The sequence below is a fragment of the Mesitornis unicolor genome, unplaced genomic scaffold (genome assembly GCF_000695765.1).
Source record: "Mesitornis unicolor isolate BGI_N332 unplaced genomic scaffold, ASM69576v1 scaffold6543, whole genome shotgun sequence".
In the NCBI taxonomy this organism is placed as follows: domain Eukaryota; kingdom Metazoa; phylum Chordata; class Aves; order Mesitornithiformes; family Mesitornithidae; genus Mesitornis; species Mesitornis unicolor.
The window spans coordinates 6,639-20,911 of record NW_010176625.1 but is presented as its reverse complement, the minus strand read 5'-3'; the positions used below and the strand labels follow the sequence as shown (position 1 = coordinate 20,911).

Sequence of the window (14,273 nt, the reverse complement as noted above, 5' to 3'; positions counted from 1 at the left end):
TCAGCAGGGATAGAACTGGGCTGCAAGCTCTTCAGGCAACTTGCAGAAGGCAGGCTCTCACCTGTTTGCTGTGGTTGTGCTGTTTGCTTTCTTAGCTGGGGCCTTCTTCTGTTGGGTTTGTTTTGGTGGCTGAGCCACCTTGGGTTTCTTCTCCTCCTCAGCTTTTACTTTGTGCTTTTCTTTTTCCTTCTCTTTATCTTTCTTTTTCTTTTCTTTTTCCTTCTTCTCTTTTTTTTTCTTTGGTTTGTTCACTGGTGCTTGTGACAACGCAGCTAGCTGCTCATGAACAGCTTTTAGCTGGAGGAGAATAGTGAAAAAAGAAGTCAGACTTTAAAGCAAGACAACTGATGCCTCCACATACCCTTCCTCTACATAACATTGTGTAACCATATCCCAAAGTCACTGATCAAGCAGTTTAGTGATTGAACTCGGGAGACTTCGCTTGACTGAAATTCTTTTTAAAAAATGTAGTGCAAGTACACAGAAGGTGACTCAAATGAAAACATCGTTGTTTTATAAGGGCAAATAAAAATTAAGCTTAATAGCACCATCTAGAGTGTTGACAACTTGGCCTCTGGAATCCTGCGTTCCCTTCTCGACTCTCCTAGTAACTTGTTTTGAGACACCAGATAAGCGATTTTACTAATGCTCTGTTTTATTATGGTAGCACAAGTAAGCAAGGCCATAGCTTTATCGTCTGCAACCACAACAATCAGAACAGCTCGCTTCTACAGATGGGGTACAGCAGGACACTATCCCACAGGAAGCTTGTGACAGATTCATTATGCCTGAGCTCTCAATGGGTGTCTCTGTTCTTCGCAGATCCCTAATATTGCGTGCACCTCCATTCATACTCTGGGATCCCAGAAGGAAGTGCAGAGTATCAGCATTGAGAATGGCCATCTCGAAGAAAAGAAACACTGCATCAAACATGCACTTATTTCACAGCTGAGCCTTTTTCCTGTTTAGCTGGCAGGAGACTGCTTTGCTGTATCCTAGCCTAGATGGGATTTTGAAGAACAAAATTAAACCCTTCCTCCTGCTATGCCCTTTCTACCGCACAGAGACACAAACAGCTTGGCCACTGCACTACCTGCTCCTGGAGCTCCGCCAGCCGAGTCGCTCGCTCTTCTTCTGAGTCTGAGCTATCCGAGTCGGAGGAGCTCTCCTCACTGCTGTGACTGCTCTCTGTGCTTTTGCTCACCACTGGTGCTGTTGGTGGAGGTGGAGGGGGGGCCTCTGCAGGCTCATCAGGCATCTTCGCGAACCTCATCTCAAAGACATCCTATGGAAATAGAAGAGAGGAAACTGGTGACAAAAGGAGCCTCAGCCACAAAAACCTCACACTCTGGCCTTTTAAACACACCAGACACCTCACCATGGGTCAGGGTCTTACTGCATTACACAAGCTGCTGCACACGTAAATTATAATGTACAGATGGGCATACATACTCTGTAAACCCAAGAAAGTTCTCCCATTACTTTATACAGCAACAATAACATTTTAGGATTGGAATGTGGCATTGGGCTGTGCCATGTGAAGGACACAACAGTTCTGCAGCAAGAGAACATGGCTCTTTCCAAGGGCTGCAGGAATCGCTGACTCTCCCTTCTTGGTGCCAAGAGCAGACCCACAACTGGATGTCTGAATAAACACCTTGCAGCCGAACTAAACATACTCCAGAATTTGCCAACACCTTTACCTGGAGCTTCCTGGCCATGGCTACCACTTCATGGTCTGGAGGATTGTACTTGTAACAATTAGAGAACATTAACCGAATATCTGCTGCAAAACCTTGTGCATCCTGGTATTCCCGACTGTCCATTTTTTTCTGCAAACAAAGAAGCCAAAGGGAAAGGGGAAAAAAAAGCCATAAGCAAAAGGCATTTGTAGCAACTGCATGGAGGACACATGCATCTTGGAGACAGCTCTGAACAGCATCAAAAATTATATTCGTCTAAGAGAAAAGAAGTTTGATCTGGCTTATTAGTTCCTAAATAACATTCAGAGTTTCTGCTTTTTAAAACAAGCAAACAAACACCAGGCAGCCAAAGAAGTTGACATGGCTCCAGAACAGTTTAAACACATTAAGATTCTAAATCTGGATTGTTTTCTTTTTCTAAATAGTGCTATATAAATCACTCAGGGTCCACATTCTATTAGAAAATAGTGTCATGTAGAAAAAGGGTTTGCTGGATCAGAAACTAACGCAAACAAGGATCATGGACAGGAAAGGCAAGAGTCAACAACCAACCAAGCTACGATTACAGGAGTACATTAAGCGTATATTTCTACATGCTGCTTGGCTACATTTTCCCTGTAAATCTGAAAGGGCAGAAGAGATCATGATTATCCAACTCTGACTTCTTGCTAATACACAGCATGAATTTTGCTTGGCGATTTCTACAGGAAGACAGGCATTTACAGTTAAACTGCAACACCTACTCTTGATTTAAAAGTCCAACTGATAATGGATACAGAATTCACCCTTTACGAATCTATTCCTAATGTTATTTCCTACTGCAGTGAAGATAAGTATCAGGAGCTAAATATTTGCTCCTTGTTTCTTACTTTTCAGCTCTCACTTTTGTCCATTTCTCTTGGTGTCTGGGACTGAATGGCTTGGGTTTAGAGAACGGTTCATAGCCTTCCTAGAACTTAATTGATTTTATGCATACATTACTACTATGCATAAAACCTTAGCTCCAGTTACTCCGACTGAAAGGAAAAAGCAGCCAACACTAGATTTCATTTGCATTTAAAAGACCTGGGTTTAATAAAATTCCCTATTTGCCAAGTGCTTACAGGCCTCTCTTTTGTACATCTGGTGCACCTGTATCCCCCGGTGCGGAGCAGGGGCTGACTGGGAGACAGGCTGCAAACGTGACCAGGGCACACGGCCCCCATCCAAAACAAAACAGGGGCGCTCAGGGTCTGTAACCCACGCTGGAAACCTTAACACAAGCAAATTTCCCTTTCTTCAATAGAAGCTCCAAGTATTTCACAGCTACACAGTGCAACTATCTTGAAATACTGCAATGACTCCTAAAACTGTTTTTGCTCCCAACAGGGCAGAATTTCACCTCCAGGGATGCGGCTTTGGAGGAATCCGCACGCAGGGTGGTGACATTCCTGCAGCCTTATTCTCTGCTGTGCTGCAGCCAGACACCTGTCAAATTTTTGTCAGGAGACCTCATTCACGTCTCTGAGCCCCAGCACAAAGACAGAAAGGGAAGGTTTGTGCTGCTCCTGTCTGAAGGAGAGCTGGCCTTGTTTGAAAAGTATCTCAGGCCAGTTCCAAAGCAAAACATATGTTCAACCAAAAGGACCCATTTATTTTAGAATACATCTTACGGCAATGAAAGGCCTTTTTGATGCACTCATATTTGTTTGGCATACCCAATGGCTGATGACTGCCTATGCAATACATTTCAGTGTCTGACACTTCACTTTAATCCAAACCCAACAGTTCTCTAGCCCAACAGTTTTAACCTGTGGAATTTCATTTTGTTTTCTTGTAAAGAATAATTAACTTAACAAAAGGGAAAAAAATACTTTCAGTCAATGGGCTGGAATACCTTCGGTTATAAATTCACTTTGAGATTCACAGCCAGCTCAGCTACAGCCCCTCCCCCAACACAGTCACAACAGTGCCTCCTCTACCGCACACAGAGAAAACCATCTCCAAATCCTTCTGAAGCACCCCTCTGATGGGTGCATGGCCTGAAAACAAAATGCTCCTGGACAGGAAGGACATTCTCTGAAGAAAATCAAGCCTCATATAACCAGAGAACCAAAGTGACAAGCAACCAGGTATTGGGGAACCTACTACAGCTGCAGCAATGCTTCCGTTTTACTTTCTCTTGCAACTCCTTCAAGATTAGTTTGAAGGCCATTAGTTGCACTGCTTCACCACCTACATTGTCATTTGCGCAGAATTAAATCTAAAACCTTTCATATCCACAGAGAAAGCCCTTGACACTGGAGAATTGCACTGCCTGCAAAAGGCAGGTTTCTGTCCTGTGCAGTTAATGTATTATAGACTGCATCTCGGAGAAGCCACACTATGATCTACAGGCCAAGAGCAATGATAATAAAACACTCCATAAAAAACCAATACCAGACAGCACTTCAAACAAGTTTATTAAGAAAAATACTACCACATGGAAAGACAATTCCAGAGTCTTTACGTACAAAAGACTCCACAGGATCTGCCATTAACTCGTCTCCAGATTTCTGCCCTACACTAGTAAGGTACCGAGGGAGAGCATCACTTCCACCTGCAGAAACAGGGAGAACTTAGGAAGTCAAGGAAATATGCCTAAGCTGAGAACAGGTCTGGAAGGACGATGTTTACCAGCAGTCGCACTAAAGTCAGTGCAGAACCTGAATGAGCTCATCTAGGACGTGATCATGTAACGACTTGTGTTCACAAGACTAGTGGAGAACAGGCATCAACAACGCTTCATCACTCTGATAACAGAGAACAGTTGCACTCAGCAAGAGATACTCCTTCCCATCTTAGTTATTTCTGCAAACCAGGCATCCTTCGAAAGTCCTTTAAAGCTACCAGCCAGTTGATAGGCTCTTAGGACAGATTTTGATGTGTAGCCTATGATAAGCACGGGCAATTGTAACTGCATGCACAGTAAACATCACATATGAAGGTTCCTGATGCCACCAAAGTGCTGCATCTCTGATCTGACTTAAAGACCACCACAAAAAACCCCATCTGAAAGCTGTTCCTGCTCCTGAGCATGGTCAGATCCACTCAGCTGAGAAGATGGTGGCCATGGAAGGGAGCAGATACAAGTGTGTAAGTGACCCTGCTTGGAGCAGGAGGCAAACCTCCTGACCAACTTGAACATTAGCCTATGATCCAAGCCATGTAGATGGACCTTCAAGCTGGTGTGAAGAGCAACTCCAAATCAAAGCAAAGGGAGCAGACCTTGACAGCAAGTCATAGAATTAAAACAGTGGATGAGCATTAAGGAGGCCTTCAGCACTGGGCATCCAAAATCAGCAGGATGGCAAATGCACTGCAGTACCAAAACTATGGGGAGCTTCTTCCTCCCTCAATCACGCTCAAGAGCAAGAAAAAATGGAAACATACCCAAGAAAACATCAGGATCTTCTTCTACTAGCAGAATATTAGAGCCAGGCACTAGTGCTCCAGCTTTGCAGACTACCATCTTCAACCTAGCCCTTTCTCCTGCTTTTACCACTGTATTTCACGCTCCTTCTTGCCTGCAGCTCCACTCACCCTTTGTCTTGCCCTCTTCTCCTCCCAGGAAATTGCTGCGAGCTTTAACATAGCTTGGCTTAATTGCAAGTTAAAAATACTGCACATTGCCTTTCTGTAAAAAAGCCAAGGGCACTGCAAGCTCAGAAGAATGGTTTCCAAGCCCAGCTCTACCAGAGCCTGCTTACAATGATTTATCAGCTCAGAGATGGTCTTTTCTGTACAAATCCAACCAAAAATAGTGCTTAGCACTTTCCACATATCTGTCCTCACAACAGCCCTGTGAGGTAGGTTAAGTATTAGTATCTTGATTTTATGACTGGGAAAACTATGGCACAGAGCTGTGGGGAAACTTGCCCAGGACCCATAGCATCAGAATGGCAATTAAAACTCAGACATCGGTAACTCCTGGTCTCATCCTCAATGCACAGACCATGACAACTATTCTCTCATCACTAAATAATGCAACTAAAATACTCGTAAAAATATTGCAGCTGTAGTAAGAACCCTTGCAGCGTCATAGCTGAAGGGCATGGCACATCAGAGCACAACTCACTGCTTCCAGGTACTATGTACGATTTGCCAAAAAAACCATGAAAGGAATCAGGAGCACGGCTGCCCTTTTGTCACCTGGGCATTTAGACAATCCCAGGCTGGCTCAGCTGGCAGCAGAACACTTCTAAGGAAAGCCAGCAGCAGAAATACCTTCACTTCCTGCACGTGGAAGAAAGTCTCACCTCCACCAACACCGATTCCAATGGCCGGCTGACAAGCAGGAGATGAGAACTAGAAAAAAACCACAGCTTTGCTCCATGGATATTTAGGAGGCAATGAGAGAAACCTCCCAGCCTACTGGGAAAAACACTTTTAATATTGAACCATACTAAGCTAAGCTCTTGAATAGCCAAGCATGGACAACGCAAGCATCACAGTATTTCTTCCCCTTCCCGAGTACCAGGCGATCATCACGTTCCAGTTGGAATTGCTCAGCGTAAGCCTATCTGGACCACACATCATGCCAACAAGTAGGCAGGCAGCAGCTTCTGGAAACGGGATACTATAAATCAAATTCTATGAAATACAGCACCACTTCTTCTCAGAGCGCAACACAATCCCAAGGATACAAGTTTAAAGAGCCGGACTATCCACAAAGAGGCGAGGATGCCATCATAGTCTGCTTTGTAGGGCAGAAAAAAAACCAAGATGTCCCAGGTTATGGGAAAAAAGGAGAGGGGAAAGAAACAAAAGATAAAAATATCCAGATGATATCCAAACGGGTTGAGTTTTCCACCCTTGTCCCTTCCCCCTCCCCCAGAAGCAGCCAGTCCTCTGCAACCAGAGGGCTGTGACACCCTGCAAAAGAGGTGGTAAATGTGGACGTACTTTAACAGTACTGAGATCCATGGGGTGTTTGATAATATCATGATAGTCATGTAATTCCAAGGCCTCTGCATCAACAGGCTTGTAAAAGGGCCATGCATAGGCTGCATGCTTCTTCGAGAGCATCTCCTTGAGAATGCTGTCACAGTACTTGAGGTGCTCAGAGAGTTTGCCTTTCTTCCCTGCGTGCTGGGGCACCTCTCCGTCTTCAAGGTCTTTCTTTGGTGGTTTGATGGGCCGGCCGCCGCTCTCCCGTCGAGCGATGATTTTGGCCTGCTTGGGGTCCGAGAGGGGTGTGGGTGACTCGCTGCGGCTGGCAGTGATCGCGGAGGTGGTAGGGGTTGTCGTGTCTGCTTTCCGCTTCACTCCCTTTTTCTGAAACAGCAGATGGAGAGACTTCATGACTATGTGCCCAGCTCTCATGCTACACTAGCAGAAACCTAGCACAATTCACCCTTACTTTTTACATCTATCTGTCCTCTGACAGAAAATACAATTACTTCACTGGGATAAATGGGACCTGTGACTAGAGGCTTCAAAACCCAATTCAGTGACTACAACACGATGTAATACTACACGTCATCTGAGCCACAGTAACCAGTCATTTGCACATCTCCAACCCAACCCCAAACATGATGCAAAACGTCTTAGCTCTATGTATGTCACTGAGATTTAAACTAAGGACTCTTACCTCACATTTGCCAAGGGAAAGGAGTGCGCCCAGTCGATTACTGCAGCTCAGCTGATGCATCATGACTTAGTAAGTGTCAGTAACTTAACCACATGTCTGAGTCCCCAGTGGCAGGATCAGGCTATAAGTTCTGAACCAAAGCATATTAATCACCAAAGACCCATGAGCCTTCAGTTCCTTGTATTTAGTGGGTGAGCTAGGTAGAGAGCTTATTATGGACAAGAGCAAGAATTTAATGATTTTGCCTTAAGCAAATAAAACCTCTCTCACATAAATTCAAGCTGCGACTGTCCAGTCAGCTCTCTCGTGCTCCTATGAAGGATTTATTTCTCTGGAGAGAGAAAGGGGAAAAAAGTTCCTTAGGGAAATCTAAGGGAAATCTTAAATAAATCCCAAGCAGAATTAATTTTGTAGTGTGTATTTGGCAAACTCACTAGAGTTCATCCTTGAGTTTTAAAATTAAATTGATTCTCAGAAGCAAGTTATTTGGACAGAAACTGAAGTATGAGAGACTTCTGAGGAGGACAGCTTAGCTGCAAGTAGATCTGACTTACAAATTCTCTAGTAATTCCCAAGAAATAAGCAAAACAATCCCATGGCTCTGCTGGCCCACGCAACCTCATCAGAAAACACCAATAGTGTTGCAGCTAATTGTCCAGTTTAGGAAAAAAACCCACCAGCTTTCTCTGAGCTATGCTTTTATCATTTCTAAAGCAATACACAGCTTGCTAGGAAAATCTCAATTATTTAGAGCAACATTTTCATTTGTCCATAAATTACCATAGTAAACAGCAGTGGCAACTCCCAGGAGATTACTCAGTAAGGAAGAGAGAACTAATGCACTCAAAACCTGCAGGCAACATCAGCCTCCTCCAACTGGAGTGACAGGCCTGTCTTGAACTGGTTTATGGCAGAGAGGAACATTCCTACTGCTGGAGTCTGCAAACCTTAAAGGAATAGCCCCAGTAAAATGAGGGATTCAGTCACACGGGGAAGAGATGGTGCAAAATGAGGGAAATCAACAGCCCTGTGGTTCATGGAGCATCAGCACTGGCTAAGGCTGTGGTCAGATGAGAGCTTGTAACTGAGACGGAGCAACTACAGTTGACATCACCTCAGCTGGAGTGGGGTAAAACTGGCAAAACTTTTCTCAGTCCTCTCAGACTTGACAGCAAGCACTTGTCTGAGCACATCCCACAGGAATAACGATGGCCAGAGAGGCAAGGAGTCAAATGTGGAGAGAAGGAACGTACATAACTAGCAGTGAGGGGATGAAAATAAAGCACTGCTTAGCAATATCTGAAGAGTTCTCCATTTACCTTGACTACCGGTGGCGTAGGAGGCACCACGGGAATTATCGGAGCAGCAGGCGGAGGGGGAGCAGCGGCGGGAGGGGCAGTGACAGGCGGGACATTAGCAGTGATGGTTGGCACGGGGGTGGCAGCAATGACGGGCGTCTGAGACACGGCTGGAGGGACGTTCTGGAACGGGGCCGGCGGGGAGACGGAAGACACGGCCACTGCTTGCTGCGCTCCTTTCAAACGACAAAGTGAAAACACACTGCAATGTACTGATGGTTACAAGTGCCGACAAGACATTGGGAACAAAGTGACAACAGTGACGCTGGACTGTGCAATATGGGCTTGGCAAAATGCTTCCAGTCCAGGGCCACAAGAAGAGCACAAAGGACACGGTGTGATTTGCTTGGTGCTGTTACCCAGGGGTCAACAAAAAAAATGAGGAATCACTGACCTAAGTCTTCGTACCACGAGCTTTAGGCCAGCCACATACAAGCAAAATACTTCAAGATTTGCACATGGGGTGTGTGTTGCTCTGGGACAGTCTTCACTCCTCTCATGCTCTCAGAGCTACCCCGTGCTCAGCTAAAGGGCTGGATCTCAAGGAGAGGGACCGGAGATGGTTCTTTTGGATAACTGCTGTCCTGCACAGACATCAACCTGTGAGCATTTTAGCTATGCAGGGCAAATGGAACACACCCCTACTGCCAGCTAAACACCCAAGAGCCCAAAGCATCCTGGATTTGCCTCAAGTTACACAGCAAAAGAAACAGAGCTGGGAGTAGAGCCTAAGTATCCTGATAGTCAGGACAGTCTCTTATGCCAGACCTGCACTGTTAAAGAACTGCCCACTAGTGTAAAGTTCAGAGGGACAAGTCTAGTGACCCAAGCAGCAATACTGCACTATGGTTTTGTAGCAGCTTTTATCAAAGGATGCTGAAAAGACACATCATCACAAATTTCTCTGAGCTTGGACAAAGTTGTAGCTCCATTTGGCACCTGAGATGTGGGAAAACAAAGAACAGTTGACTTTCCCAGAACAACAATTAGACCTTGTTTACAGAAAAAAAAAAGCAACAGTTTAATTCAGCCTACACAAGCTACTTTATGAAATGTTTTACTGTGCTTATAGAAGTTTTAGTCCTAAATCCATTTAAAATCAACTCTAGGTAAGCTGACATAAACTTAGTTTCTACTGATATACAATGGTCTACAGACCCTTTTGCAACGGCTTAATAAATCCTTTCTGTTGACCAAACTTTATCCTATGATGTTGCAAGTGTCTGTGTAAAAGAAAAATGTTATACAGGGTTTGGAGGATTGGCAAGATTTAAGTCTGACTCTCTGCTGTGTCAGACGCCTGCCAGGACCTCAGATGAGCTGCATAAACCCAGGTCTATAAGGAAATCCATGCATGGCCTGTCTCTTGCAGCAGACAGACACGTCTAACTGCCTTGCCTCAGTTTCTTCTTTGCATACAGGAAGCAACAGCACTGCCCTCCCTCACTGAAGCACTGAGTGGATGGGAGTCACAGACGGTTTCATGTTTGCATGACAAATTCACAATATTCTGAAGACAGACAAGCCCTGAAACATTGGGTGAACATTATCTAAACATCTCTCATTTTCAGAATATGTGCTCCCTTCCTCTTCACCATTTGCAAAGCCAGGCAGCTTGAAAGGTGGGTCAGGCCTCAATGACAACCTCGTAACATTTGCTGTCACTCTATCAGGTTAATACCTGCACTCTGTGTGCCTGCTGACGGCTTGCGACCTTTGCCTTTAGGAACTGGGGGTAATAACTCAACTTCCTCCTGAGGCATCTGGGCCACCTTCTGCAGAAATATCTTCTCCAGGGCTTGGGCCATGAGGACGATGTCATCGGTGGGCTGCAGAAAGAAGAATACAAGCCCATGCTGTATCATCCACGTATTAGAAACAGAGAGGTTCAAGATCAGGTTTTAAAATCCCCAATGACACTGCCCTTCAAATAACTGATGGTATCCAAGCTCCAACAATAAGCAGACTGGCTCTTCTCCCTCCTTGCATGCTACCTTCCTGTTCTTCTATTCTGGTCTAGTATGCAGTAATTATAGGCTCTAAGTACGCTGCATTCAGAGAATTATCAGGACTTCCAGTAGGAGCCTGATAACCACCATCCTGCTCACCGGCGTGGAAGCAGCAAACTGGAACAGATGAGCTGTCCACCTCTGCTTGCCAGCAGGGCCAAGAGAAGAGCATAAACACATACTCTGCAGCTCAAACTAATTAATTTGTTTATTTCAGCTTGTTCACCACTATGGGTCAGTGATGACAAACATTGTAGAAAACATAATACAAAGAATATAGGCTTTTAACAACCTACCAAAACAGCAAACAAGCCAAACCCAAACTAATAATAAGCAATCTGAAGGTGTGCAAGTATGGACAAGACAAAGGCAGAGAACAGAGTTATACTTCCTGAACTGCTCTGTGCTGCTAAGAGATACTATTTACTGCTAGCCAGCCAGTTACTGCTAGACAACACTAATACCCCCCATAACATCTGCAAGGCACTGCACAAGCTTTAGCTCAACATAAAGAATTCCTAACTGGAAATAAAAGGAGTAAAAACTTACTATATAATACCAAACCAGAAATCTATCTATAATTAAAAGGCACATTTGCCATTTTAACTAGTCTGGAGGAAGAAAAACACAGCACAAAGACAGCTTTGTGCATTTCAAGTAATGTGGTTGTAATTAGGGGCATTTCAAATCCTTGCAAGGAGGGCAAGAGCTCAGCAGAGCGGGCCCTGTTCAAAACCTGCACTCTAACAGTTACAGGTGGGGTCTTTTCTAGGCAGTGCCCCAGCTTCTCTGGGCTCTTTACCTTGTTATAAATGTAACAATTTGTAAACATGGTGTTGAAATCCTGCATACATTCACTGGCACTCCAGTAATAGTTATGTTCCAGGCGCTTCTTGATCGTCCCCATGTCCATGGGATTTTTTATTATTTTGTGATAATCCTGTTGAAGAAACAGGAAAGACGTTACATTTCCTGATATGGGGAGAGTGTTGTTCACATCTCCCTCTAGCCTCAGCTTTCTCCTCAGCCCCCCTCCCAAAAACCACACCCCCAAATTTTTGCGAAAAATGCAAATATAATATCTGCTTTTATTTATTTTCTGATTTGTAGCATTTTAGTCTATCATTATTATGAACTTGACTACAAAGCACCAGGACTCCTTCCACAACCACCAGCCTTCCCCGACTCCCCCCAGTACACACTCAAACACACACACACAAATGGCTAATTAGACATTAGTGTAGTATATGGAAGAAAATGTGCTTTCTGAGCAGTTCTCCCAAGAAGCAGCTTGCAGCCTTGATACCCCTCATGAGGCTGTAGGTGCTAGTTTGGGTTGTGCTGCAGGGTGGAAGAGCACCACACTTCACAGCCAGGCTCACACTGCAGCGATGCTCACCTGGCATCAGAAATTGGGAGCAGGAAGGGCAGCACTAGCTCTGGCAGGGTGGACTGGCTGCTATTTGGGAAACGGCATTTCCACCTCCGTTTTTAAAAGACTGCCTCTGGCACTTACAGAATTTATCAGTGCCAGGACTGGCTAAGACTGTGCTAAACATTTCAGTCTGTCTTTTAAGGGCATTTCAGCCCTTAAAAGGCTTCCACATGTTAACCCAGTTTCTCTCTGGGCTGGTCTCAAGCATCTGCAGAGACTGTGATTAGGCTGGAGACGCTCTAAACGTGCCAGGTTACACGTTGTAATTTTCTCATTCTGGAGAAGAGCAGCAAACTGCACTCTTGCACGTGCACACAAAGCCGTGTACAGCCACTCTCTGAGGCCAACCCTCAAGCATGACCTGAAACACCAATGTTTCCAGGCAAGGCACATGCTAGGGCAGAAAAAGCAACCCTGCTGACTACTGGGCTTGTGCAGATTTAGGCCGCACATGAAAAACAACTATTCTTCCAACTGAATCCTCTACATTTTCTGGTAACCTGCCCGAAATCCACTTCGAAATGCCTGAGAACTAAATCCACAAAAAGAAGTCACAAAGAAGCACAGACCTAGAGAAATATTATACAGGTGTTAAGTGTTTTACTCTTCTAGCACTTTAAATAGTACCTGTCAACATCATTACAGAGTTCAAAAGACTCACAATGCAGTCCATAAAATTGGATTACAACCTGCAGTAACTGGAGCTGTCCTGACCTTACATCCCGGAACCACGCTCCCTCAAATCCTACATGCAACCCTCTAGCTCAGAGCAGCCAGAATTAATATGCAACTGGGTGCCCGGCTGAGCAGAGAGTGGAGTGAAGGGGTTGGTGGTGGTATCTGTCTTTAAGTGAAGCAGGTGGGCAGGGGAATGCCTCTGCTGCTGAGTTTTTCCACGCATAGAGGACACCTCTGAAGAGGTAATGTGTGTGTGGCTCTGTCCCCTGGAAGAAAGCAGCTAATTAAATTTTGATTATTTATGAATAACTGGGCTGTATCTTGTACTGCCTGCTCTGACAGAGTATGTACCATCAAGCACAGGAGGCAGATGGGTAAATGCAACTGTTCTGTTATTACTGATTCCAGAACAGCATTTGCAAATATCTAGCTCCAAAGTATCCTTGGTAATTAGCTTATCCTGTCTTCCTCAACATTGAAGCCAGTGGCAAATCCAGGAAAGCCTATTGAAAACACAAGTAACACTGAGCCCAATGCCAAATGCTCAGAAAAGTGTGGGCTTCAAGCGTCTCTCAAATTGGACAGAGGTGAGACCAAGGGTGAAGACACAGAAAAGTAACCAGAGGTAAACCACAAATGAAGCACTACACTTCAGTTGCTCTAAGACAGCTTGCTCATGTGCTTTTCTCACTGAGTAGTTTTCTCCTTCAGAGACCTGTACCTCTCCAGCTCTGAAGGACATCAACTTCTAATTCTGAGAGTCTGAGAGCATTCAACGAAATCTCCAACAGCATCCTAACCATTCTGATCCAGTGATCAGACAACTAACACAAAGCTTTCCAGGAACAGAATACAGAGCAGAAGATGACGGATACGTACCGGTAAATTCAATTTAATTGCATCAACAGGTTGGTAGAAAGGCCAAGCAAACTGATGCTTCCACAAGGTCTTTACCACAACATTTTGCATATATTGCAATTGGTTGGTCTTCCTGCCAGGCTTATTAGGATTAGTGACCTCCGGAGGTGGTGGATTCACAGGGCCCTGAGGAGCCTGGATTGCTGATGTGACTGTCGACATTTTCCTGCTCTGGCTCTCACTCGCTGTCACAGCGGCAGCAACTGGGAGATTTTCCCTCTTCCTTTATGCTCCCTGAACGGGACTGACATCCCATTTCCAGGGTCCAACCATACAACCTAGATCAAATGAGAGGAAGAAAACAGCATGTAAATACAGTTATTTGCTTGAAGCTGGCATGTTCAAACACTATCAACAGCACAAGTGTCCTAACCCAGGCTCTTTACCCCCACCTGCTTCCTTCCCTGTAACACACTTTATCTTGATGACAGGCACAGTTCAAGACCCAGGAGACAGTGGAACAGCAATTCCCAAATTCAAAGCCTGCAGAGAGCCAGTAAGCTTCATAGGACTGGTCCTTGCTTTATTTGGCTAAGAGGACATCTTTGTGCAAAGAAAAGA

At 44.8% G+C, this 14,273-nt stretch overlaps 1 protein-coding gene across 1 annotated transcript in view; it reads right to left on the bottom strand.

Annotated features, from left to right (window-relative positions):
* The window catches only part of BRD3 (bromodomain containing 3), a 17,797-nt gene extending 3,806 nt beyond the window's left edge, over nucleotides 1-13,991 (bottom strand). The window contains exons 1-8 of the mRNA XM_010181782.1: nucleotides 13,674-13,991; nucleotides 11,484-11,621; nucleotides 10,354-10,501; nucleotides 8,634-8,848; nucleotides 6,627-6,998; nucleotides 1,704-1,832; nucleotides 1,094-1,285; nucleotides 62-297 (exon numbers count right to left, since the gene is read on the bottom strand). Coding sequence (XP_010180084.1) covers nucleotides 62-297; nucleotides 1,094-1,285; nucleotides 1,704-1,832; nucleotides 6,627-6,998; nucleotides 8,634-8,848; nucleotides 10,354-10,501; nucleotides 11,484-11,621; nucleotides 13,674-13,874 — 1,631 coding nt within the window. The 5' untranslated portion in view covers nucleotides 13,875-13,991. The remainder of the gene's footprint in view (nucleotides 1-61; nucleotides 298-1,093; nucleotides 1,286-1,703; nucleotides 1,833-6,626; nucleotides 6,999-8,633; nucleotides 8,849-10,353; nucleotides 10,502-11,483; nucleotides 11,622-13,673) is intronic.
* Nucleotides 13,992-14,273: the final 282 nt, after the last annotated feature.